The 26709-nt window shown below is 34.2% G+C and overlaps 1 protein-coding gene across 6 annotated transcripts; it reads right to left on the bottom strand.

Moving 5' to 3' along the window:
• Nucleotides 1-1356: 1356 nt before the first annotated feature.
• LOC105217902 (putative gonadotropin-releasing hormone II receptor) lies at nucleotides 1357-23009 on the bottom strand. 6 transcript variants are annotated; one of them, XM_054226674.1, is made up of 9 exons: nucleotides 22704-23009; nucleotides 8431-8707; nucleotides 8225-8342; nucleotides 7555-7721; nucleotides 7352-7451; nucleotides 2688-2877; nucleotides 2310-2584; nucleotides 2012-2235; nucleotides 1357-1947 (listed from the first exon to the last, which is right to left on the bottom strand). In XM_054226674.1, the coding sequence occupies exons 2-9, from the start codon at nucleotides 8589-8591 to the stop codon at nucleotides 1908-1910; spliced, it is 1275 nt and encodes a 424-aa protein (XP_054082649.1). In that variant the 5' UTR covers nucleotides 8592-8707; nucleotides 22704-23009; the 3' UTR covers nucleotides 1357-1907. The 6 variants fall into 6 exon arrangements, with proteins under 6 accessions (XP_054082649.1, XP_054082644.1, XP_054082648.1 ...); XM_054226669.1 differs by having other exon boundaries at nucleotides 2655-2877; nucleotides 22704-23007; XM_054226673.1 differs by lacking the exon at nucleotides 22704-23009 and adding an exon at nucleotides 22427-22632 and having other exon boundaries at nucleotides 2655-2877.
• Between the last annotated feature and the right edge of the window lie 3700 nt (nucleotides 23010-26709).

Here is a 26709-nt window from a genome sequence, read left to right as displayed (position 1 = left end):
TTTTATGTCACTTAAATTTCAATAATCGACATGTTCGTAACTTATTCCATTCAGGTCGTATTTGTTTGGTGATAAGACGTTCTAACTTCCGATTACCAGTGGATCCTGAAAGAGGTTTGTGTGTGTTTATCATGTATTAATGGTTTTTCATAACAAAATTTTTTCAATCGGATTACTGCGAGATCTGCATCATGCAACAACTCAAGAAAGTGTCACGTGACCACTTAACTGAGATAGAAAATTTGAACTTTGAAGAACTTTGAAATAAAGGATTTTCAGTTCTATTTCCACCACACACTTCTTTTTCATAATTTCTTGAAACATAATCTTGATTTTAGACTTCAAGAGATTGACTGTTATCAATAGTTAAGTTGTTCCTTCTCAGTGATTCGGCCTGTACGTGTTCTGAGCACATTTACCACAATAGCGAACTCACATTGATCGTCTTGTATATATTTCTAAAATGTTTCCTTAATATTTATCCATTAAACATATTTACGACTGTTGAACTAGTGACACAGTACTTATTTTTACGGCCTACCTCTTCTACTGAGCTGGAGTGTTCTCATCCATCCGAATTACATGACCTAGCCAGCGTAACCGCTGTTTCTTAATTCGCTGAACTATGTCAATGTCGCCATATATCGCGTACACCTCATCGTTCTATCGAAATCGTCATCGTTAATATGCAAAGGACCATAAATCCTCCGCCAAACCATCATACATATATAAAAAAAACTCTTGACGTGAACATGTTGCTGTCATTGTCCATACCCTTGCGCCATGTAGCAGAATAGGTGTAAAAAGACTATTTTATAGAATATAGGGGACATTCTCCAGAACCTAGAGTTTCTTGTCTATGACATTAAAAGAAGAATTTTTACATTTTACTAGGTATACTACTGTGTCCAACTCACTTTTAGCAGCTCACAAAACGACACTCAAACTCTAATGAATATTTTGACATAAATGTGACTGATAGTACTACCAACCTAAAAAAATAATTATCCAAATCCTTCGACGCGCAGTTTAAATTTAATATTCTGTACGAGATCTTAATATTCCTAGAATTAAAAGTAAAAGTGACAGTAAATGCATTATTCTTTTTAAAACTATTAAATTAAATTAAGGTCCAAATCTCACTATCACTATACCGATGTTGACAAATGAAAATATTATTTTCTTTGTGGAAGGTATAATTCGAGGGTCTTCAATCACTTTAAACATAGTCATATATTGTGTCATTTAAATACCTATATGCTAACAACATACTTTATATGTAATTATAGTACCAGTTACCAGACCCTCAGGATGTTAGCAGTTAACCAACCAATAAAATTATAAACTCAATTTCAGTTCGATTGGAAATAACTTAATTACATTCTTTTTTTTATTTTGTGTATTTTTTTCAAAATTTATTATGAATAAATTAAATTAAGTTCAAGCTTAAACTACTACAAACTCCAGCAAAGCAGCTACAGCTACTATTACAACTACAAACACATGCAAACATACTTCTTAACACTAGATAATTAGCATAACTCAGTAGGCATCTTCAGCATATCCAATATTATTGGATAAGTGTGTGTATATAATTTACTTAACCCGCAACTAGCATACGATATATAATTAAGTTTGAGCAAAAGTATAATCAGCGGTCAATATAAAAGAGACCCTTCGCAACATACTCTGATGCTAGTTGAACTGCCGCGCGACAGACAGTTTCGAATAAAAATTCCTTATTTTCGTATATTGAAGGTACAAAATAACTTAATTACATACACAAGTATTGTATGTATTTATGAAGATATGTGCGTGTAAAAAAATTTCCTCAATTTCTTTGTGGATTTAGCCAAACGCTTGAGGATACTCATTGATATCACCTTAACAATGGATGCATGCGTAGTTCATTGCGACTTTGGAACATGCGCCAATTCAATGGTGTCACTGCAATTAAAAGGGTTTTGAAATTTATTCTCCATTTTTTTTTAATATTTTTGAACTCAAATACCTTATTACAATCTTTGGTGGCTTCTCTTTTTCTATATCTTCGGCGATTTTCGATATGGTGAATATATCATTTGAGAGTGTGGTACTTTGTGTGACATTGCTGGTGTCACCAGAGCTGCCATTGATCACCGCCGGTAATGTGACAACGGTATGTGCACTACCGTTACGTTCTCTCATAGCCATGCGACCGCCACTGGAGAGTGATGTATGGCGATTATGAACGGACTAAATGTTAAGAAAAAATTTTAATTTATATATATATATATACTATATATTATATTTATTGCAGACACACCCACCGTATTGTTATTATTCGTTTTGCCACGTATATTGAACACGCCATACACCAACGGATTCATACACGAGTTCGTGCAGGCAAATATGAAGAGTATTTTACGCAACAACGGATTCACATCATATGCAGAAGTCTTATCAAGCCAAAACCACAAACAGATAATATAGTATGGCGTCCAACAGATCACAAATACAATCACAATTGTTATAGTCATTTTCAGCGTACGCTTTTTAGCGCGTCCCAGCACATCATCGTTGGAGCGTCGGAAGCGAGCGAAACCTGTAAGCAAAATATTTCACAGTTAACACTTGTTTTTAAACGCCAGTTATCGGTATGCTATATGCTTAACCATTTTTGTCATCACCCTTAACCATGCGCTTACTCTTGCGATAGATCTCCAAATAGATGCGGCCATAACAATAGATGAATGTTACCAGTGGGAAGGCATACATGGCGCACATATTCGAGATTTGATACACTAGTTTGTGCAGTTCGGTGGGAAAGGAATGGAATGTAACGCATTGATAGTAGCCCTTCACTTTGGGATGTTGCTCCAAATGGAATAGGAATGCCTGTGAATGGAAAGGAAAATGTTTGTTCAAATATAATTTATATAATAGTGGAAAAATCTGTGTGATTTATCTAACAAATAACGAACGCTTATTATAAGGCTCTAAAATATTTAAAATATGTTTTCAAATATGGTTTCGAAATTAGACATTTTCAGGTATTCAGGTTAGAATTATGGTTCCATATTACTCAATTTTAAGATAAGATATAAAAATCAGGATTTGAAGAAATAATGTGTAGAAAGAAGGTACTGATAACAACCACTAACGGCCAGTAGAGTTCTGTTGAAAAAGAGTTGTTCAATATGAGCAAAAACACATCTTAAACAAGGAAGGGCTAAGTTCGGGTGTAACCGAACATTTTATACTCTCGCAATTTATTTATTTAACTTTATTAATATTATATAATACACAATTTGACCCACATATTCGTCATATATATTGTATAAGGTCCATTGAAACCCTAATATTAGGTTAGAAGCACCGAGGTCCTCATGTTCGATACATGGGGCCTTGACAACCTATGGTCCGATTTCGGTGATTTTTAGAATGGGGCTGCCACACTATAAACGTAGTATTTGTGCAAAGTTCTGCATCGATATCTTTACTAGTGCTTACTTTATATATTGTAAAGTAAACGATTCAGATCGTCTTAAAATTCTGGTATATAGGAAGTAGGCGTGGTTGTGAAGCGATTTGGCCTATTTTCACAACATATCATTGGGATGTAAAGAAACTATTACAAACCAAGTTTCATTGAAATCGGTCGAGTAGTTCCTGAGATATGGCTTTTGACCCATAAGTGGGCGATGTCACGCCCATTTTCCATTTTGTAAAAAGATCTGAGTGCAGCTTCCATATGCCATTTCTTATGTGAAATTTAGTGTTTCTGGCGTTTTTCGTTATTGAGTTAACCCACTTTTAGTAGTTTTCAACATAACCTTTGTATGGGAGGTGGGCGTGGTTACAATCCGATTTCCTCCATTTTTGGACTGTATAAGGTAGTACCTAAAAGAAACGACTCTAGAAAGTTTCTTTGATATACCTTTAGTAGTTTGCGAGATAGTTATTTGTATGTTAAGGGGCCACGCCCACTTTCCCAAAAAAATTACATCCACATATGCCCCTTCATAGTGCGATTCTTCATACCATTTACATAATTTTACTTCGATAGCTTTATTTATAGCTTAGTTATAGCACTTTAAGTGTTTTGGGTTTTCGCCATTTTGTGGGCGTGGCAGTGGTCCGATTACGCCCATTTTCGTACTTAACCTTCTTATGGTGCCAAGACGTCTTCCAATACGTTTTCCAAGTTTCATCAAGATATCTCAATTTTTACTCAAGTTACAGCTTGCACCGACGGACGGACAGACGGACAGACAGACATACGGATTTGAACTTTTCTCATCACCCTGATCATTTTGATATATATAACCCTATATCTAACTCGTTTAGTCTTAGGACTTACAACCAACCGTTATGTGGACAAAACTATAATACTCTCGTAGCAACTTTGTTGCGAGAGTATAAAAATCAAACGATTTCAATATGTCAGCAAAACGTTAAGAAAGGAAATCTCTACGGTTAAATTATTAATATAATAAATAGATAGGCAATAGTTTTCAACCTTCTTATTTGGAGTTAGGTAGGTAGGAAGGTATAGTGGTTGTAGGACGACAAGGAGGCCCATTGTGAAACTACCTAGACTCAGTGGCCTTCATGAAATTAATCAATTTAAAAAGTTGTATATGTGCAACTTTCGAGACATCGTCGTAAAATCCAGACAGATAACCATTTTTTTCATATACAAAGCCTTGCATCCCTATAGAAGTTGTATTACTGCCTCTTTTTCTTCTACTTCTTGGCAACTTCTCCAGTAATTATTGTATTCACAATCTGCTGACCTATCTACCAGTCAGACAATGTCTTGTTAGCACTCCTACTATAGTTCTTATGTCATTTCTTTTAAATTTCAGTAAATGGCATGTGCGGCTTATATTTTATGCAGGCCACGTTTGACTGCTTCTTCAGCAAGTCAGGTATTATTTCCATCGAGACTTAGCCAACTTTATGACAAATGTGCATGCGCTCCTTATCGAGTTATAATTATAACGTGGAACCTATAATATCGCTATGTCCTGGAACCCACTGCGTATTTATCGTGAAATAGGAAGCTAGTTCTACTAACTGCTCTTAATGAATTCAAAACCGGTGGCTGTCTGTTAACTGCAGTGATCTGGTAGTCGGAAGGCGATACTGGTATCTAACTTTGCTGAAAAGATACCACCTCCCACTCGGTTACCCAGTTTGGATCCGTCCGTAAATACTTTTATCTCTGTTCCCTTGTCCATCTCGTCTCTATCCTATTCCTCTCTAGAAGGGAATGCAATATTGAACTAAAACTTTATTTATTTAGATATACTCATGGTGATTCTCGCCGAATTCATTAAAAATATATAATGAATAATGAATAAATGAATAATCTGAGCTAAGGCAAAGTAAACCCCTATATTGTAATTCAATACTCGTTTTTTCGAGAGTTATAGCTTTCTTCCTCTTAGAAATGTACATACCATAGAAATAAGCTCACTTAAGCTCTGAAAATCAGAAAATCCTTAAACCCAAATAACCCAGATTGTGCTCTTGTGCTCCACGAACTTTTTATTATATTGCATTGAATATCAAAAAAGTTCGTTTAGCACGGTCTTAATAATATACACGGACTGCGGAATTATGTTTATACTGTTCAGGGTGGGACTTATCTGTTGCGAATTAAACCTCTTGTCATACCCTATAGTAATTAAATATTAGAAACGATCTATGATTAAACTATTCTTGAATTTGGCATGGCTGAGACATATTATCTCCAAATTCCGTATCACAGGATATATTTCTTTGAAATTAGAATTTCTTTATTACATATATTTCATGTAGTTCCCTTTTCAGTCCTGATCTCATACTTTTTATACTCTCGCAACCTGTTGCACAGAGTATCATAGTTTTGTTCACATAACGGTTGTTTGTGTCACCAAGAAATAAAAGAGTTAGATATGGGGTTATATATATATAAATGATCAGGATGACGAGTGGAGTTGAAATCCGGATGTCTGTCCGTCCGTCCGTGCAAGCTGTAACTTGAGTAAAAATTGAGATATCTTAATGAAACTTGGAACACATTCTCCTTGGGACCGTGAGAGGGACTTTCGAAAATGGGCAAAATCGGTCCACTGCCACGCCCACAAAATGGCGAAAACCAAAAACACATAAAGTGTCATAACTAAGCCATAAAACAAGTTATAATAGTAAAATTTGGAATAAAGGATCGCACCAGGAAGGGGCATATTTGGATGTAATTTTTTTGGGGAAGTGGGCGTGGTCCCGCCCCCAAATTGGTTATTTATATATATCTCGCAAACCAATGAAGCTATATAAACCAAATTTTCTGCAGTCATTTTTTTTAGCCACTTCTTAATATAGTTCAAAAATAAAAGAAATCGGATAATAACCATGCCCACCTCCCATACAAAGGTTAGGTTGAAAATTACTAAAAGTGGGTTAACTCACTAACGAAAAACGTCAGAAACACTAAATTCACACACATAAGAAATGGCAGATGGAAGCTGCACTCAGATTTTTTTACAAAATGGAAAATGGGCGTGGCGTCGCCCACTTATGGGTCAAAAACCATATCTCAGGAACTACTCGACCGATTTCAATGAAACTTGGTTTGTAATAGTTTCCTTACCTCCCAATAATATGTTGTGAAAATTGTCCATATCGGATCACAACCACGCCTACTTCCTATATACCAGAACTTAGAAGATGATCTGAATCGTTTACTTTACAATATATAAAGTAAGCACTAGTGAAGATATCGGTGCAAAACTTTGCACAAATACTGTATTTATAGTGTGGCAGCCCATTTCTAAAAGTCGCCGAAATCGGACCATAGGTTTTCAAGGCCCCCCCTCGGTGCTTCTAACCTAATATTAGGGTTTCCAACTTTCAATGGACTTTATACAATATATATGACGAATATGTAGGTCAAATTGTGTATTATATAATATAAAGTTAAATAAATAAATTGCGAGAGTATAAAATGTTCGGTTACACCCGAACTTAGCCCTTCCTTACTTGTTTATACTGTTTTTGACAGAAAGCAAAAAAATAGAGCCTACATTTAGGAGCATAATGGTAATAGTTCATAAATTTTTACCCAAGACTTACAGCTTCTTAAATATTATAAATTAGTATATACATACAGTTGAAGTTCCATAACTCGAACTTCTATAATTCGAATTGCTTTATAACTCGAACTCTTGAATTGACAATAGAAGTAAAATTTCATACAAATTACCTTCCGTAACTTGGAAGTCTCCCCAACTCGAAGTCTTTTGTGGATTATGGTGATTCGAGTTAGAGAAGCTCAACTGTATATGTATTTCCTTTTATAAATTGTATTATAATACTACCTCACCTGCGGTGTACTGCAGATCACTGATGCGATCCATGCAATTGCGAGCATAATACGACCGCGATTTGTTGAGAATTTCAACGGTTTCAAAATGGCATAATAACTGCAACGAAAAGAAAAAACAAAAACACCAATGAGGTAATGCATTAAAATAATAAATTGCGAATGGAAAATCACAGCAAAATTGCGTTGTATAATAAACTCACCGATCTATCGATATGCTGACTAGCACAAAACTCGACAAATACAAGCCGAACACGCGGAAAAAGCTCATTGTGCGACAAACAAAATCGGTGGAACGCCATTGCACTGTATACGCCCACGCTATCTCCAGCGGCATTAATAGGAAAGTCACCATCAAATCAGCAATGGCCTTTGACATCGAACGGCACAACGGCGGCGATACGAGGCGATGCAATGCGGTGTGATGTGTTGAGATGTGGTGCGACGTGATCCGGTGCGGTGTGTTGTAGGCGCGATTGTCAAAGTAGTCAACGTAGTCAGCAGATCAAGCAGGCGGTCAATCGAACAGTCAGTCAGTTAGTTGGAATGGTGGAACAGACGCGTAGTGATAAGAAAGTACAAAGTGTAGTTAGTGCTATTTGAGTTGGAGATAACGTGCAAGTGGGCGAAAAATGCCGGATATAAAAATGCATGTGTATATATATAGAATATATATTAAATATATATAATATATATACTACTGGCTATGCTGGCGAAAATTATATTCTACACCTGTTTATAAACAATTGTTTACGCACAGGTTGTTTTTGCACAGCAAACACACATACAAATTGACATTTTCTTTCACCGAATATTAAGGTTTATTCATATATATATATATATTATATATGTATGTATGGAAATTTTATTTACCAAATGCATCAGCATAACATCAATGCGGGACGGACTGCGTGTACGATTATGCCAACGTCGCTTTACGATCAAATACAACACTGTGGAATTGCCGATCGATGAGAGCACAAGCAGGATGCTGCCATAAATATAAAAAAAACATTAAATATAAACAATAACAAATATGACAACAACAAAAATATTTGTTTTGTTTACTCAGCGCTCACCTGTAAACTGTTATGGATAGACGATGTCCATCATTGAAGATCATATCCTTCGAATAGTGCATTGTGCCATTTGTCTCGTTGACCACATTCGACCAATCCGGCATGATGCGATGATCGTAAATCTTTTCATTAACTTCATCTTCGGTTTGCGGCATTTTCATGGCATACAAGTTTTGATGTCTGGCTATTGTCTGTGTGTGTGTGTGTCTTTATAGGTGTTGTTGTTTACACTATATATGTATATATGTATGTCTAAAGGCGCTGGAATGTGTTATAACTGCAAATATATACACATATATATTTATATAAGTATGTAAATAATCAGCAGACTGCTACCATTTAATATTTATAAATTTAATCAAACGTGCAAATAAACACATGTACAAACAGACATTCTAAAATACGAGTTCAATATGCAAATTTGTAGTTCATAGGACTTTGCGTGGGTGTGTGTTTTGCTTGGTCATTATTTGTATATACAAACAAACATTGTGTTTTTCTTGTTCGACTATATTAGATTTAAGTTAATTTACGTTTATTTCTTTAAATCTGCATGCGTTTGATTTGTTGTAGCACGTCATAGGTAATACAATTTAAAAATTTATTCTCATCGCATTAATTTTCATTCTATTTATTTCAAATCGTATTTCGGGAATAAAATAAAAGCAAACGCATCGATGTGTTTTTAAACATCTGATTACTATGAGTTTGTTTATATGAATCCAACTTTGACGTAACGAGATATTGGAATTTGGATTTTTTGTAACTGACCTGTACGCAATTGTTAATATTTCGCGCATATATTTGATTAGTATATAAAACAAACAATAAAGTTGGAAAAAATATTGAACAAAAAATCATAAAAAAATAATATATTTTTTTAATTTATATAATTTTATAAAATATTTATATTATTATAATATGATTATTTATATATATATATATATTTAGATTATGTAATACAAAAACTTCATATAAAAAACTATCAGTTACGATATAAATCGAAATTCGACAATTCTAAACTTAATTTCATTAGTTTTTTTATCAATAAATAGTTCTGAGTTCTTCATGTTCGATATCAGGGGCCTTGAAAAGTCATGGTTCGATTTTGACAATTTTTCCACAAGTGATGTCACAGCTCAAATACAGTATTTGTGTAAAGTTGTATTCCGCTAGCTTCATTGGTTCCTTATGAATACATTATAAAGCGAACGAATCAGATGGAATTCAAAATTGAGTTATAGGGGAAGTAGACGTAGACGGTTCACAACCGATTTCGCCCATATTCCACCCGTGTCATCAGGGTGTCAAGAAAGTTTTATATACCGAACTTCATTGAAATCGGTCGAATAGTTCTTGAGATATGGTTTTTGGCCCATTTTCCATTTTGTAAAAAAAATCTCAGTGCAGCTTCCTTCTGCCATTTCTTATGTAAAATTTGGTGTTTCTGACGTTTTTCGTTAGGGAGTTAACCCACTTTTAGTAATTTTCAACCTAACCTTTGTATGGGAGGTGGGCGTGGTTATTATCCGATTTCTTTCATTTTTGGACTGTATAAAGACTATTCGAATAGTCGTTCTACTGCGGTTATTCGAATAGTTATACTGTCACTATTCGAATAAATGAAAATTGTTTGAAATCCAAACAGCCTTTGATTTTTTAAAGTTTTCGCATTCCAGCCACTTTATCAGAATCAGAGAGGACGTTCTCCATTGCTGGAAACATTTTGACACCATGTAGAAGCTGCTTGCAACCAACAGATGTTTACCTTTGAACTTTGTTATATCAAAATAGCCGTTTTATGAAAAATACTGATTTAAAACATTCGCCCAGTTGAAATGGTTAAAAGCTATTTTGTCATTACTTAATGGTTCCCGTGAAATCATTGTTATTTTTTGTATTTTAAAGCAAGTTAGTCGTTAGTTTTAATGTTTGCCTTTTTTCAATAAAAATAAGAAAATTAATGAACTTGCACTATTCGAATAGTCGAGAACGAACGGTTAACCGAATAGTCGAAAATAAGCAGTTAATCGATTAGTCGTTGACTAACGACTATCCGAATTCGAACCCACAATCGAACAGTAATAGACACTAATAGCGTTTTCTTTTCTCAAAGAATGCAACATTTATTCTCTCCTATACTCGGATTATCAAATTGTGGATTAGAGTTGACCAGCATAATAGCAAGACATTTTTTTGTTCTTTTATTATGTAAAAAATGGTAGACATTCAAAGAGGTAATGCAGCATTTGTATAATGTTGATATATAAAAAGGCAGCATTTTCATTGAGAAAAGAAAACGCTATAATTCAAACTTCTTAAAGTCGTCCAATACTTTGGCAACCCTAATTACCACCGCTACCTTTAAATTCATATTTAAACGAATCCCCAAAATTTCACTGCCGACAAAATTCCTAACACAACACCAATACACAAGCGGGCATTATTTTTTGGTATGAGCAAAGAAAGAATGCTATAAATTCAATATTTTGATTACAAATAAAAATTTCAATATCAATTCGAAAAGGAAACGCCGCGGACATATATGAGTGTTTGTATGAACAAACAGTGTACACGAAAACACACACACATAATGCGGGCACACAAACAATTAAAAATAGCTACCGAACGGCGACTAATTTATGTGCCTACGTATGTACATATATTTTTATAAATATTGATTAGTTTACATAAATAAATTTGCAAATTTCGTATTTACTAATAGGCAATATTTATTGAAATTAAACACTTTGTGGTAGACAAGGCAAGAAACACATACACATCATTAAAAGTTATTGGTTGTGGTATGCATGTTGTTAGTGTAAGTTAGTGTATCATTGTAAATTTATATGTCTGTGTAAGTGTTGTTGTCTGTTACAGGGAGAGGCGCAACAATCAAAAAAGCAAAAGTGTAGCTGCTGATAAGTGAAAATAGCAAAGTAGTACATACAAATAGTTTTTGAAAAACAAAGGAATGCAAATAAATCATATGGAAATTTTGAAAAATTATAAATATGTATGTATTTATTAAAAATAGTATTTTTCAATAAATATGTGTAACAAATTGGGATGGCTTCAAAAACTCCACATCAAGACATATTTTTGTCTATTGAGCTCAAATAATCGGTGTCCAGGTTAATGGTTCGAAACAATTTTACTCAAAATATTGAAGAATTTTACAACAATAACTAGTGCAAAGCATATTAAGCGCTTGGGCGGCGCTGGACTTTAAGTTTAAGCTTAGTTGATGGAGTAATCTTAGTAATGATTCTGGACATAAGAGCTCAAAAACGATTATTTATATATATAATGATTTCAGAAAAAATGGTCTAGAATCTTGGAGTGTCGGCTCTATTACATTCGTACAATGTATATAGAGTAATCCAGACCATGCCACTGTGCAGATCTAAACTACTAATTCTATTATTAGTCAGTCGTGTCAAAGAAATCAGAGTAATTAGAATTCACAACCTCTAAGCTACTTCAAAAATATATCTTTCTTTTACAACAACAACAGTTTATAGGAGACATATGAGGCTTTCTCTGGAAAAAAAGCCACTTGAAAAAAAAGTTCTTTATTTTCTTTGGCAATGATATATCTTATAGTATATGTAAAACCTAAAATAAAACATATGCTGTTAGGTCTGTGTAACGCGGGGTTGCCATACTGTAAGGGGCCAAAGTTTTTTGTAAAAAAATTTTCGAACCGCCATAACTTTAAAACTAATGAACAGATTTTAAAACACCATGTGACTTTTTTGTACAGAATTTCTCAAACTTTAAAACTGTATATCGTAAAAATTTTTAAAATTAATATTTCATAGCAAAAAAAAAAATTTTTTTTTTAAATTTTTAACCCTTTATGCCCCCTTCGATTTTTTTCGAAAATATCTTAAAATGTTCCTTATTTCATCACCTTTTTACCCCCCAAAGGGAATTTTGGGACAGCAATATTTGTATGAGCTACAAATAAAAAACCAACTCAGATCATGGTGAAAAATTGATTTATGCACTATTATTATCTGCAATTAGCGTAGCAGACATTTAATCCCTTTTTGTTTTTTTGTTTGTTAATATTTTTTTTTTAATTTTTTTGTATTTTTAAAATTTTTAATTTTTTTTTTGTTTTTTTTTTGGTTTTGGTTTTTTGGTTAAAATTATTACGTACTTGAATCTAATCTATAAGAGATTTATTTTTGAAAAAAGTAGTACTCAATTGACAAGAACACGAAAACTTTCAGAAATGTGTGATCTAAAATAATCATATTAGTAGCCGCCATCGATTGGCTAACTATCCAGTAATTCAAACCTCTTAGGTGGCAGCACTCAGCAAGCGGCGAAAGAATTTTTAATGAGGTATTCGCATACTTTCTTGACCGAATTCAATTGGACAACTTTGTTGTTGCTTCCACATGTAAAATTTTTGACAAGCGAGCAGCGGCCAAAGATAGCGAGCAGAAAAGTGACCAATCGATTCCAACTACAATTAAGGAGATAAAAGGGGCTCTCAAATTCCTTTTTTGGAACGACTAGACAGAACTAAAGATAGCCGTATGGAAAATTCAATCAACGCTACTTCAAATAAAAGTAATAAATAATAATTTATAGCAAAGTACGATACTAAAAAATACGTCCAAATGCAATCAATTAAGTATTCTAGATATACTATACTTCATCACTATTGTTTACATAATTTTTTTTATACTCTCGCAACAAAGTTGCTACGAGAGTATTATAGTTTTGTCCACATAACGGTTGGTTGTAAGTCCTAAAACTAAACGAGTTAGATATAGGGATATATATATCAAAATGTTCAGGGTGACGAAAAAAGTTCAAATCCGGATGTCTGTCTGTCCGTCCGTCCGTGCAAGCTGTAACTTGAGTAAAAATTTAGATATCTTGATGAAACTTGGAAGACGTATTTTTTGGCACCATAGGAAGGTTGCTTTGAAAATGAGCAAAATCGGAGCACTGCCACGCCCACAAAATGGCGAAAACCGAAAACACTTAAAGTGCCATAACTAAGCTATAAATGAAGCTATGGAAGTAAAATTTGGTATGAAAGATCGTACTATGAAAGGGCATAAAAAAATTACATCCACATTTTTGGGGAAGTGGGTGTGGCCCCGCCCACTACTACTAAAGCTATATCAAGGAAACTTTCTAGAGTCGTTTATTTTAGGTACTACCTTATACAGTCCAAAAATGAAAGAAATCGATTAATAACCACGCCCACCTCCCATACAAAGGTTAGGTTGAAAATTACTAAAAGTGGGTCAACTCCAAAAACGTCAGAAACACTAAATTTCACATAAGAAATGGCAGATGGAAACTGCACTCAGATTTTTTTACAAAATTGGAAATGGGCGTGTCGTCGCCCACTTATGTGTCAAAAACCATATCTCTGGAACTACTCGACCGATTTCAATGAAATTTGGTTTGTAATAGTTTTCTTACATCCCAATGATATGTTAGCCCTTCCTTACTTGTTTTAATATAAATACATATATAAAGGTGTTCAAAAAATATCGGGAATTTTCATTTTTTGAAAACTAGTTTTATTCATTCCTCTACATTAATGTTGTCGCCTTCAAATTGTCCCTATTCGATATTACGCACTTATACCTTCTTACAATCAGCGAAACACTTCTAAAACTCAAATTTTGGCATTCTCAGAGGTTATCTTTTTTTATGGAAATAGAAAAAAGTCACATGGAGTCTGGTCTGGCGAATATGGAGGCTCGATCAACGTTATAGTATTGTTGATCCAGAAATCACGAACAAACAACAAAATGTAAGCTTTTAACAAACCAAAATCACCAAGCTCTTAAAAACAAGTCTAACCATAGCGGTTGTTACGGGCAAAGTAAGCAATGAATACCACTGAATTTTTTTGTTCATACTTCAGGGTCTTGTTTATATCAATATAATGAAAAAAATGCCAATTGATTCTCAAAATTCGTGAAATTTAAAATTTTACAATTCCCGTTATTTTTTGAACACACCGCGTATGTACAGAGATCAGTTCCACGGGAGTTGAAACTTTCTTACTCGCTAATATTCGAATTCTCAGGCGAAAAAAATATATATTTCACATGCCAATTGTGTTTTTAGCTTTATGTTTTATGAGTTTTGATTGAATTATCTGCTAATATCACTACACAATCAATACTTATCATTACCGAATTCATAATCTGTTACACTCTAATATGTACACCATATACAGTTACATATTTCAAAAATTACAATATTCATTTCATTACAATAATTCCACACCACAAATTCATGCAAACAACTATTTGCGCACCAAAAACTCACAATTTCTCCCACTTCAACGTCACTGCTCTATCACTTGACGTCTTTTATTGAACACAAAGCAGCACAAAGCCAAATTCATAATTATTTATTAAATTAAAAAGAAAGCAATAACAACGCGAAGAAGTACAACTTAGCACAGCTGACCTTGACCGAAACCGTGTAGCGACTGTCTAATTGAGTGCGACCATTTAACGAGTTGACGGGGCGTATGAGTAACGCACACAGACACATCAAACACACTGCTACACACTAAACATGTGTTGTTTGGCGCTGCCAACGCATCTATGATATCCTGCAACACGTTTTTGTTGAGCTTAGCAAAGCGTGCGTGTTCACCGTACACCATACAAAACAGCACAACGCCTGGTGTACACGAGCACGAGCAACTAAATGAATGTAGGCATGAAGGCATGAAGGCAAACGTCAGCCGTTAGTGGCGGCAACAACCTGCAGGGAACGCTGCTGTCGGCGTCCACTATCAAGACAACTATGTAAGTATGTGTATATATATAACACTAGCGCAGCAGCCGTAAACACCGTTGCGTTCAATTAACAATAATAACAATAACAACAACTGCTGCTGCTAGTAGCGCTGAGTCAAAGCTTAAAGCGAGTCCTCGACTAGAAATGTTTACGCTGGAAAACAACTGAATGATAATCTATGCCACCGTTGGCTGGCTACTCTGTTGTTTACTGTTGTCATTTGTTGTTGTTGTTGGTGTTGTTTTATTGTGCCTTTATTGTGTTGAGTTCATCACGCCAATAACACATACATACGAGTATGTGTAGCAGCTAATCAACGCATACTTGCCAATTGACTCCATTTGATTGTGAGCTGATTTTCATACCAAATAGCATCCGCAAGACACAATCGCGGATGTATATACAGTTATACATACATACATACATATGTATAAGAGTGTTGGCATCATTCGCTAATGTTTTCCATTAGCCACAGTCTGTGCTGCTGCTGCCGGCACCGCTTGCTGATAAGCGTGCGCGCACCTCACTTGACCCCAACAAACACCCGCCCGCGCAATAAAAAATTTTAAGAAGCAAAAATAAAACAAAAAAAAAGGAAATTGAAAAAATAAATAAAAAATTTCATTAAAGCAGCAGCAACAACAACAACAACAATGCAAGAACAGGCGCTGGTGGGTTGGTAATGTGTGAAAAAATACAACAAAAAAGAAATGAAATGCTATAAAATTATTTTTGTTATTATTTTGTATACACACATATATGTATTTATATAGTGTTGTTGTGATTTTTTTAGCTTCATTACACTAGCGCTTGTCTCTATTTATTTATACAATAATTGCTCAAAGTTCGATTGAGACTCACTGATTTGGTGTTTGCACGCTGATACCATATTATAATGCTATAGCTCTAGCTAGTTTATAATCTTACACACAAACGAGTATTTATCAACACACACACACACACATATTAATTTGTAACATTATCACACTGATCTAGCAGCAAATAAATAGACTGATCATTAAGAAAAGAGTGAAAAAAACAACAAAAAAATTAAAAAACAATTCAAGAGTTTAAATAAAACAAGTAAGGAAAGGCTAAGTTCGGGTGCAACCGAACATTTTATATTCTCGCAATTTATTGATATATTTTTATTAAAATAACATAAAATTTGACCAAATTTGAAAATCCTGTAATTAGGTATATGAGAGCTAGGGCAAGTTACACTATTAGAAGAAAACTATTTTCCCCAAATTAAATTAAGATACCTGAGAGATTTACCGAAATTTTCGGTTAAAAATTACCATGGGACACTGAATTCTTCATATTCGATATTCGGGTCTTTGAGAAGTTATAATCTGATTTCGACAATTTTTTCACAAGTGATGCCACAGATCATATACAGTATTTGTGTAAAGTTGTATTTCGCTATCTTCATTGGGTCCTTATGTATATCTTATAAAGTGAAGGAATCAGATGGAATTCAAGAATGAGTTATATGGGAAGTTGTCGTGGTTGTGAACCGATTTCGTCCATTTTCAATACGTGTCATCAGGGTGTCAAGAAAATATTATATACCGAATTCCATTGAATTCTGTCGAATATTTCCTGAGATATGGTTTTTGACCCAGAAGTGGGCGATGCCACGCCCATTTTCCATTTTGTAAAAAAATCTCAGTGCAGCTTCTATCTGCCATTCCTTATGTGAAATATAGTGTTTCTGACGTTTTTCGTTACTGAGTTAACTCACTTTTAGTTATTTTCAACCTAACCTTTGTATGGGAGGTGGGCGTAGTTATTATCCGATTTCAACTAATTTCATGTGTGTGTGTGGTGGGGTACGTAAGAGAACCGACTGCAAAAAGTTTGGTTAATGTAGCTTTATTGGTTTGCGAGATATATACAAATAACAGTTTTGGGGCGGGGTCACGCCCACTTCCCCAAAAAAATTACATCCAAATATGCCCCTTCCTAGTGCGATCATTTGTTCTAAATTTTGCTTTTATAACTTTATTTATGGCTTATGACACTATGTGTTTTCGGTTTTCACCATTTTGTAGACATGGCAGTGGTCCGATTTTGCCCATTCCCTCTCACGGTCCCAAGGAACATGTATTCCAAGTTTCATCAAGATATCTCAATTTTTACTCAAGTCATCCGTTGCACGGACGGACGGACGGACAGACAGACATTCGGATTTTGACTCGTCTCGTCACCCTGATCATTTTCATATATATAACCCTATATCTAACTCGTTTAGTTTTATGACTTACAAACAACCGTTATGTGAACAAAACTATAATACTCTCTTAGCAACTTTTATTGCGAGAGTATAAAAATCGCTGCCGAAACATGTGAATATCGCCAAATAAATACAAAAACAACCAAATTGTGAGCATTTCAACAACCAAATTACACTCGTGTCTCTGGCATCAGCTGCCGTGTGCTCGTATGATGCCAAATATTTATTATCAGTAACGGTTAACGCGTTCATTGTACCACTGGCCGTTGTACCGCAGAGCAGTGGCACACTTATAACGGCATCTGTAGATACTAATCTTAACACATACAGACATGTTGGTGTTCTGTAGAGTTTAGATTTGAAACTGTTCGATTCTCAAACATGTCGAAAATGGCTCTTGACTAGAAATATCTGTCGAAATTAAAGGTCCTCCAATTACAGTTCTTCAATTTTTTACCAGTATAAATTGCTCATCTTGTCTCTCGAGGACTTGTCATTTAACGAAGTAGTTCTCTCTATGCTGGAGCAATGGCTTCTTAAGGGGTTAGGGGTAGTCAAGATTTTCAAAATATCAATTTTTGTTTGCATTTTCGTTAAGTGTAATATCTTAAAAATATACTCTGAACATTTGAAGTTTGTTCGATAATTGCGTTTAGAGTTATTCGACAAATAACAACGAGTGCTCGGGCACTCCAACACGCTGGTGTGAAACTCTAAATGCTTTTTTCTCAAAACTATGTTTTTTGAACTGGTGTTAACTGTAACTCGAAAATCGCTTGGTAGAAATTTCTACAGCTTTTAGAATGCATAATAAACTCAAACTTTTTTTTTCAAAAATTTCGATTTTTTAAGACTTGTTGATTTTTTTCCGAAAACCTAGAAAAAAATTTTGTTAATTTTTGAAAAAAAAAGTTTGGTTCAGACCCAGGATTATCTATTTATAAAACAAATTTTGTTTTATCCGATTGATTGTAGATGAATCTCCAAGGACTTATGATTGTCACCGCGAGGACCTTTTTTTGGTACTGGGTCAACACAAACAGCTATAACTTTGGAATTCATAATTTTTTTTTTTTCAAATTTTCGTGACTTGACTTATAGTATAATAATGCCATATTATTACTTTTGTAAAATAACATGATTTAATAGCAAAAAAAAATTACTGAAAATTCTAATTTTTTCGTGACTCTGACTACCCCTAACCCCTTAACGAACAATTGTGCGTTTTACGCTCACAAGATCTTTCAATTTCGACTTTAGACTACTCAGATTGTATTGTGTAAAACGATTGAATTCGTTTCGCGGATATATTGTACTGACTTTCTGACAACATTTCCAGTTAGATGAAAATATCGAGATCAAACCAAGAAAAAAAACACTTTTACTACAAAATACTTTATACCTTTCATATGCCCATCCACTGTATTTAGATTGGGATAGACTTCACTGCTGCATCACATTACAGATTATTTACTTATTTTATTTATTTTTATGTACATCAAAGCTCGATTTTATTATTTTTTATAGTTACTACCGAAGGTGATGTATGAACTCAAAAATACGAAGTGTGTTCAAAAAATAACGGGAATTTTTAAATTTCGAGGGCTTGGAGACGTTTTCTTTTGCATTTTTATTATGTTGATTACCAGCACAGATGAAATCGCTGAAAGGGCTAAAGGCTACGCTAACTACGCCCACCTCCCATACAAAGGTTAGTTTGAAAATAACTAAAAATGGGTTATTTCACTAATGAAAAACGTCAGAAATACTAAATTTTATAGAAGAAATTGCAGAAGGATGCTGCACTCAGATTTTTTTACAAAATGGAAAATGGGCGTGCCATCGCCCACTTATGGGTCAAAAACCATATCTCAGGAACTACTCGACCGATTCGAATGAAATTCGGAATATTATATACCGAATCTTGACACCCTGATGACACGTGTGGAAAATGGATGAAATCGGTTCACAACCACGATAACTTCCCATGTAACTCAATTTTGAATTCCATCTTATTCCTTCACTTTATAATATATACATAAGGAACCAATGAAGATAGCGGAATAAAACCTTACACAAATACTGTATTTGATCTGTGGCATCACTTGTGAAAAAATTGTCGAAATCAGACTATAACTTCTCAAAGACCCGAATATCGAATATGAAGAATTTAGTGTCCCATGGTAATTTTTAACCGAAAATTTCGATAAATCTCTCAGGTATCTTAATTTAATTTAGAGGAAATATTTTTCTTCTAATAGTGTAACTTGCCCTAGCTCTCATATAAATAAACGCATTATATCAAATGAGGACTATTTTAAAGGCGACAATATTAATGAAGACGAATGAATAACCATTTTTTCAAAAAATTTCCATTAACACAATTTTGCTTTCAAAAGGTATTCAGTATCGGTGAGGTCTGTCAACAGTAGAAAATCGCCATGAGCCAAATTCAGAAAGTACGTGGGATGCGAAAGAATATCGAAGCAATTTTACGTTCCCAACTTTCATGAACGATACATGCAACTCTTTCTGTCAGCCATAGTTATGGAACTGAGGCGGCTCTTATAGAAGAGACACGAATTTGCCTAGTATTCATTCAATCATGTATCAATAAAGCCCAAGAAGTTAAAGGTCGAGTGGTAAAAACAAAGGTTATCATCATAATCATTTAACTAATTACATTCCCATATGGATTCAGTTATAAAATGAACCTGATTGAGGAAAGATCTTCAATCGTAATATAGTCCTCCAGAACCAGTAAAATTTAAATAATAGCGAGAGATTGTCTTATACCGGTATTTTATTGATAGTTCGAGTGTAGATAAACGCAAAAAAAAATATTCGACGAAAGGGACCAATCATATAAATCTTATAAAGCTTCGTTGTATGTGTGCCGAAAGGCTCGATATTGTTTTTTAAAACGGTTCAGCTCAAAAAATGAGGATTTTCACTGAACCATACTTAATTTATTTTCACGATACCTATTGAAGCTTGTCGAAAGCCATGGTATGGATCAGCACAAATGTTATAATAGCATTGGAAGGATTATCTTTTGAATCAAATGAGACAAGATACAGTTCGTCACATATGTATATAATATAAGGATTGATTCTGGAATGAAGATCAATAGAAATAAGTGCATTTTCGGTCGTCACCAGTAAGATTTTTCTAAATATATTTGGTAAAATGCTCATTAAAGTGAAACACAAAAATCCGGCATTCGCGAGACTTTGCTCTCTGAGTAACACCTTTGATCTACATATTCACTAGCTGTTACTCATTATCAGGCAGTGTACACAATTCACAATGAGTAAACTAAAAAGTAGTTTTAATTTAGAAATTACAATGATTTTCTATTTTTAATCAATTTTTTCGCCTATGCACATTAAATATATATGACAGATTAAATGTCTATTAGTAACAATTTATGTTATCAGTGCACGTCTTGTTGGGATGTTCTTTACTGCGTCTTTAAATTTCACAGTTATGCTGATTTTTGTCAGATCTTACTATTATATTTTTTATGTTTTATGTTTATGACGCAGGAAAGTGATTTTTTTTGTGAATGAAAGGGGATTAATTGATTTATAAAATTCCACTTATAGAAAGAGATATTTAATGATTTGGGTGCATGAAAAGTATATATATTTGAAAAATCTTGATATTCATAAGTTAATCAGCTAAAAGTTAATAATAAAGCAAGGTGAGGTCCTATGAAAGACTACAAAGAAATGTGGGGAAAGTTGAAAGGAAAGTAAAGCTCTATATTCTCACTAAGTTTGTCTTGATAGCGGACTCTAAAACAATGTTGTTTCTTGTCAAAAAATTGCTCCATATTTGGTCGTAAATGTGAATAGTTTTTATGATCCTGATACTTAACAGTCAATCACTCGCAATTTTGATATGAACTGAAATAATGGAAAGTCCGACCGATGGATGTATGGAAATCGCTGCTGAATCACTATTAAACTATCGATTTCTGAGGCAGATGGTCCAGTTTTGATTGGTCAGCAAAGTTTTGCTATGTATTTGGTGGGATTGGCTAATAATCTTCTGCGGTCAAACTCTTAATGAATAAACTATGTGATGAACGCGATTGGCCAGAAGTGACCAGCTTTGACCAATAGGAGCAGATATGAGCTCCATCAGAAGAATGACAAGCTACATACAGTGATCTGTACTGACTAACCAGAAGCTCCGGAGGCTTATAAGGTTGAGAGATTCTTTTACATTCAAATCGTTGAAGTCTACGCTTTTTTGCTAATAAGGATGAGAGTTTTTATGAAGGGAACCGCAGAACGGATGAGCACCTGCATGGTCCTATTTCATGCTGGGAACTAGTCGCAGCTCCGTTGTCCTCTTGTGCTCTAGCACTGGATCGTTGGACCACTCGCAAGCTTGTTAAACGCTGGTTAACAACAAAAACCTGCTCGACAGCGAAATCCTTATGGAGACTAGTGAAACACAAGAGGCGGCGGAACTACATGCACTTACAAAAGTTCACCTTGCCGCCATAGTGGAAGGCTAGGAATCTTGCCGGACACAAACTGCCATAGCAGTATGGAGGAAAGCGAGGTAGAAACACCAATTTATTTCCTCCAATACTGTCCAGCATTCGCAAGACTGAAGTTGGCACATCTCGGTAGCTATATTTTTAACGAACTAAGTGAACTTGCCGGAACGAACATTAGCGGCCTCATAAAATTTGTGATAGTCTCAAAGTGCTTCGACGATACGTAAGGCTCTTCTTTGCGATCCATACTCAGAAGTCTTTTGACGTCACAATGGACTGACACCTTTAGCTGTCCAAGTGGGACCCATGCGACACGTCGCAGAGGTAAACTTTTGAACCAAACCTAACCTAACTTTCTATGAGGCGGCATTATAAAATCATAACTTTTTTGTGACATCAAAATGCTGTTGCTAAAATTTGAAAATTTAAATACAACTCACCTTTAATATAAAAAAATATAATTTTCTCTACACAAATTTTTCACATAAGAAGCTGTTTCGAAGAGTTTCTTATTGCAATCTTATTATTAAGCAAAATAATAAAAAAATATTTCTCTTTTTAATTTTTGTATTCACATTACAGTTTCATGACAAAACCAACCAAAACACCGGTCGTTCTAACACTTGACACACACTCAAACAAAAACTTAAGAAAACCAAAATTTCGGCGCCCAAAGAAATGGCGTTTTTGAAACCTATTCAAGTGTTAGCAACTTACATTACAGTTACACGAGTAAGTACGATGCTATAGACGAATATATGCACTCAAATACACTTATGCGTTATTGTTGTTGTTGTTTTTTAACTGCCGCGGCGCGTGTTAAATTCAATTTTGTTGCGTTATTTGCCGCCCCGTAAGGTCACGCCTTTTGCGGAACTACGACGACTACGTATCAGCAGACCGGTGCGCGAGTATCAAAACACATACGAATACATATGTACACAATGACGACGAAGCGACAAGCGTTGCGCGCTCAAAGACGTTCCGCGTCCAAATGAAATGGAATTGCGAAATAATCAAATTCAAAAGTGAGACTAAAGTCGAAATGAAGCTGTCGCCACGGTATCAATTCACTTTTGAAACACGAACACACACGAGTATTTGCGCACAAATAAAAGCAGTTACTGTGTATGGGTGTGTGTGTATTGTGGGTGTTTGTTGTTTGTTTTTTTCGACACTTTCTTTTGCAGCAACAGGCTAACAGGATGTCAATCGTGAAGGCGTAAACGCCGCCCGTGGCGCAAACAATTGTTTTCAATTGAGGAATTGCAGATACATATATACTAGTATATGTATATATTTATGTAGTCATGTGTTAGTAATATTTTACGTTCTTGTTTACTATTTTAACACTCATACACACACACACACTACACTCGCAACAACTTGCAACAATGGCTAACAGCAAGCAGCATAGAAAAAAGGGGCACGCGTTTGGCAGATAAGCGCTCAAAGCTGCGCACTTCTTGATGCCATCTCTGGGACATTTACATTGTTTACATAAACACATATATACATGTATTTGTGCGCCATAGAACACTGCAGCACAATAGGCGTCTAATGAGCGCAATTTATGACATTGTTGAACACCTGTTCACTAGGTCACCTGTTCAATGGTCAAGGATAGATAGTCATTGTCAGTGTCGATTTTTGACATGAATGCAGATATTTTTTTTTGTTTTTGTATGCGAAATTGTTTTTAATTATATCATATTTTTCATTTTTTTTTTGTGTTATGAGGGTGGCACAAAAGTTTGCGGAAGAGTAAAAAAGTTTAAGTTATCGAATTTTGTTTAAGTTAAATTATTTTGTCAGACAGTAGAGAGTTTTCGGGAAAAAAATTAGATTTTAAATTTTTTCAACAGGCAAATTTCTTTTTTCCGAAAAAATGTCGATTTTATTCGAAATATTTAAGTAAAAAGCATATGTATATATATATATATATTTGGCGTAGAAACAGCTATAAGCGATTATAGCCGAATCCGCCAGAGCGTGCCACTCATTCCACCTTTTTGCTTTTTAGCGCCAACTGGAAACACCAAGTGAAGCCAGGTCACTTTGCACTTGGTCTTTCCACCGGAGTGGAGGTCGTCCTCTTCCGCGGCTTCCTCCAGCGGGTACTGCATCGAAAACTTTCAGAGCTGGAGTGTTTTTATTCGCTGAACTATGTCAATGTCGTCATATAAATCGTACAGCTCATCGTTCCATCGTCTGCGGTATTCTCCGTTGCCAATGTTCTGAGGACCATAAATCTTCCGCAAAACCTTTCTGTCGAAAACCCCAAGAGTCGTCTCATCAGATGTTGCCATCGTCCACGCTTCGGCGCCATACATCAGGACGGGAATAATGAGCGACTTGTGGAGTTTGATTTTCGTTCGTCGAGAGAGGACTTTACTTTTCAATTGCCTACTCAGTCCAAAGTAGCACCTGTTGGCAAGAGTGATTCTGCGTTGTTTCAAGGAAATAAAAAGCATACAAAGGGTTTAAACTAAAATGCGATTCATTTTATTTTTAATTTTTTTTTTCGAATGACTCACGGCAATGTATAAAATTTGCTCTAGGCTTTAAAAATTTTAGATTTTTGCCAAACTATTTCTTATTTTAAATAATATAAAATAAGTTTAAAATATCTAAGTTTTATATTAGACTGCCAAAATATTGTTTTTGTTTTTTAAGACCTATGAATATAAAGTTAAGGGGTTAGGGGTAGTCACAATTTTCAAAAAATCATTTTTTTTATTTTTTGCATTTTCGTTACGTGTAATATCTTAAAAATATTCTCTGAAAATTTGAAGTTGATCCGATTATAACTTCTCAAGTTATTTGACAAAGAACAAAGATCGTTCGGGCACTCCAAAACGCTCGGATGAAACTTTAAATGCTTTAATTTCTCAGACAACTCGAAAACCACTCAGTAGATTTTAATGATTGAAGCTATTTTGTTTTTCATAAATTTCGAGTTTTTAAAACCAATTAACTATTGATTTTTTCCCATAAAGCTAGAAAAAAAATCCTGAGGCAGTCATTTTGTTAATTTTTGAAAAAAGCTTCGATTATGCCGATGATTACCTGTGTATTTATAAAACTAAATTTTTTCTATCCTATTGATTTTAGATGAATCTCCAAGGACTTATGATTGTCACTTTTTTTTAAACTGGGTCAACATAGACAGCTAACATTAACATCAAAACATTGTATAATAATTCCATATTATTACTTTTGTAAAATAACATGATTTAATAGCAAAAAAAATTACTGAAAATTCTCATTTTTTCGTGTCTCTGACTATTTCTAACCCGTTAATACCTAAATGGCTCACCCTCATCTAGACATATATTCTCATAAAAAATATGCGAACTATTTTTTTATATAATTTGTAAATTTGTATGATTTTTTTTCGCTCATAAATCGCTCACGCTCATGCACACATACATCCTCATAAAATTCATATTTGCAAAAGTTCCTTCATCAATTCCGCATATTAAATTCGCAACGGCTTTTCGCACAAAACAAATTCTAAACTCGAGATACATATAAACATTGATAGCAGCGCACTTACCTACATAATTATAGCAATTTGTACATACATACGTATGTGTATGCACAGATCGCTAAGCATGTGAGCAGCTACAACATGACAGATGATTAAGTGAGCGAGACATAGCAAGCATTTGGCGGTGACAAGATGGTCACTCGCTGATAAGCGCGCACAATCAATAATGACATATATAAGTATATAAAATATATGCATATACATATACATACATATATTTATATGTTTATATGCATTAATTTGACCTTCGTGCATTGTAGGAAAAAAATACTTTAAATTCTGTTGATTATATATTTTTGTTGGTTTCAGCTTTCTAGTTCATACAATGTATTCATTAATTCGAATTAATTCAGTGTTTCGCTTAAAAGTATGCTATATTTTTCCATTTTTTTTTTTGACTTTTTGTTATTTTTTAATTAATTATTTTTTTAATTTATTTATTTTTTATTTATTAATTTTTTTTTAATAATTTTTTTATTTTATTTCATAAATTAAATACAGAATTATTTAATTTCGTTTTTAATAACATTTCACCTCCTCTGCTTCATTATATACATATGTATTTTTTTTCCAACTGGGTAGCTGCATGTTTTGATATAGAATTCCAATAGATTATTCGTGTGAAAATTGCTGTGTGTTGCTGACAATCTGATAGTTTTTGGTAGCGCCACTGTTTGTTGTTGATTGACATTGAAAATTTGCCGACAACAAAGTGCAGTACCCATATACACACATATATATATATATATATATATATATATATCCCATATCCAATGACATTTAGTAGCAGTCCTTTAAAACGCAATTTAATGAAACGTTTCGCATGCGCATACAGATACGTTAGCGATAGTAGCAGATAAACCAGTCATTAGTTGCTAAAATTAAATAGAATTAGTGCTGATATTTTCATATTTTTAATTTGAAGGACAAAATAATTCTAGCACAATTATATTACTAATTTTTACATTTTGATCTGCTGTATTATCATTGTGTGTACACCACGGCGTATGAGTAACACTGGATAAAATCATCGAACATGTAGGTAGCTGTGTTGGCGATTGAAGTAAACGCGGTATTTAAAAATGCTTAATTGTGGATAAATATGGCTGAAATAAATATATACAAAAATATATAAATACATATATATATAAATATAAATACATTTAAAAC

This window comes from Zeugodacus cucurbitae, chromosome 3, assembly GCF_028554725.1.
Source record: "Zeugodacus cucurbitae isolate PBARC_wt_2022May chromosome 3, idZeuCucr1.2, whole genome shotgun sequence".
In the NCBI taxonomy this organism is placed as follows: Eukaryota; Metazoa; Arthropoda; class Insecta; order Diptera; family Tephritidae; genus Zeugodacus; species Zeugodacus cucurbitae.
The sequence above is the reverse complement of the archived record's forward strand: the minus strand, read 5'-3'. Positions and strand labels throughout refer to the sequence as shown.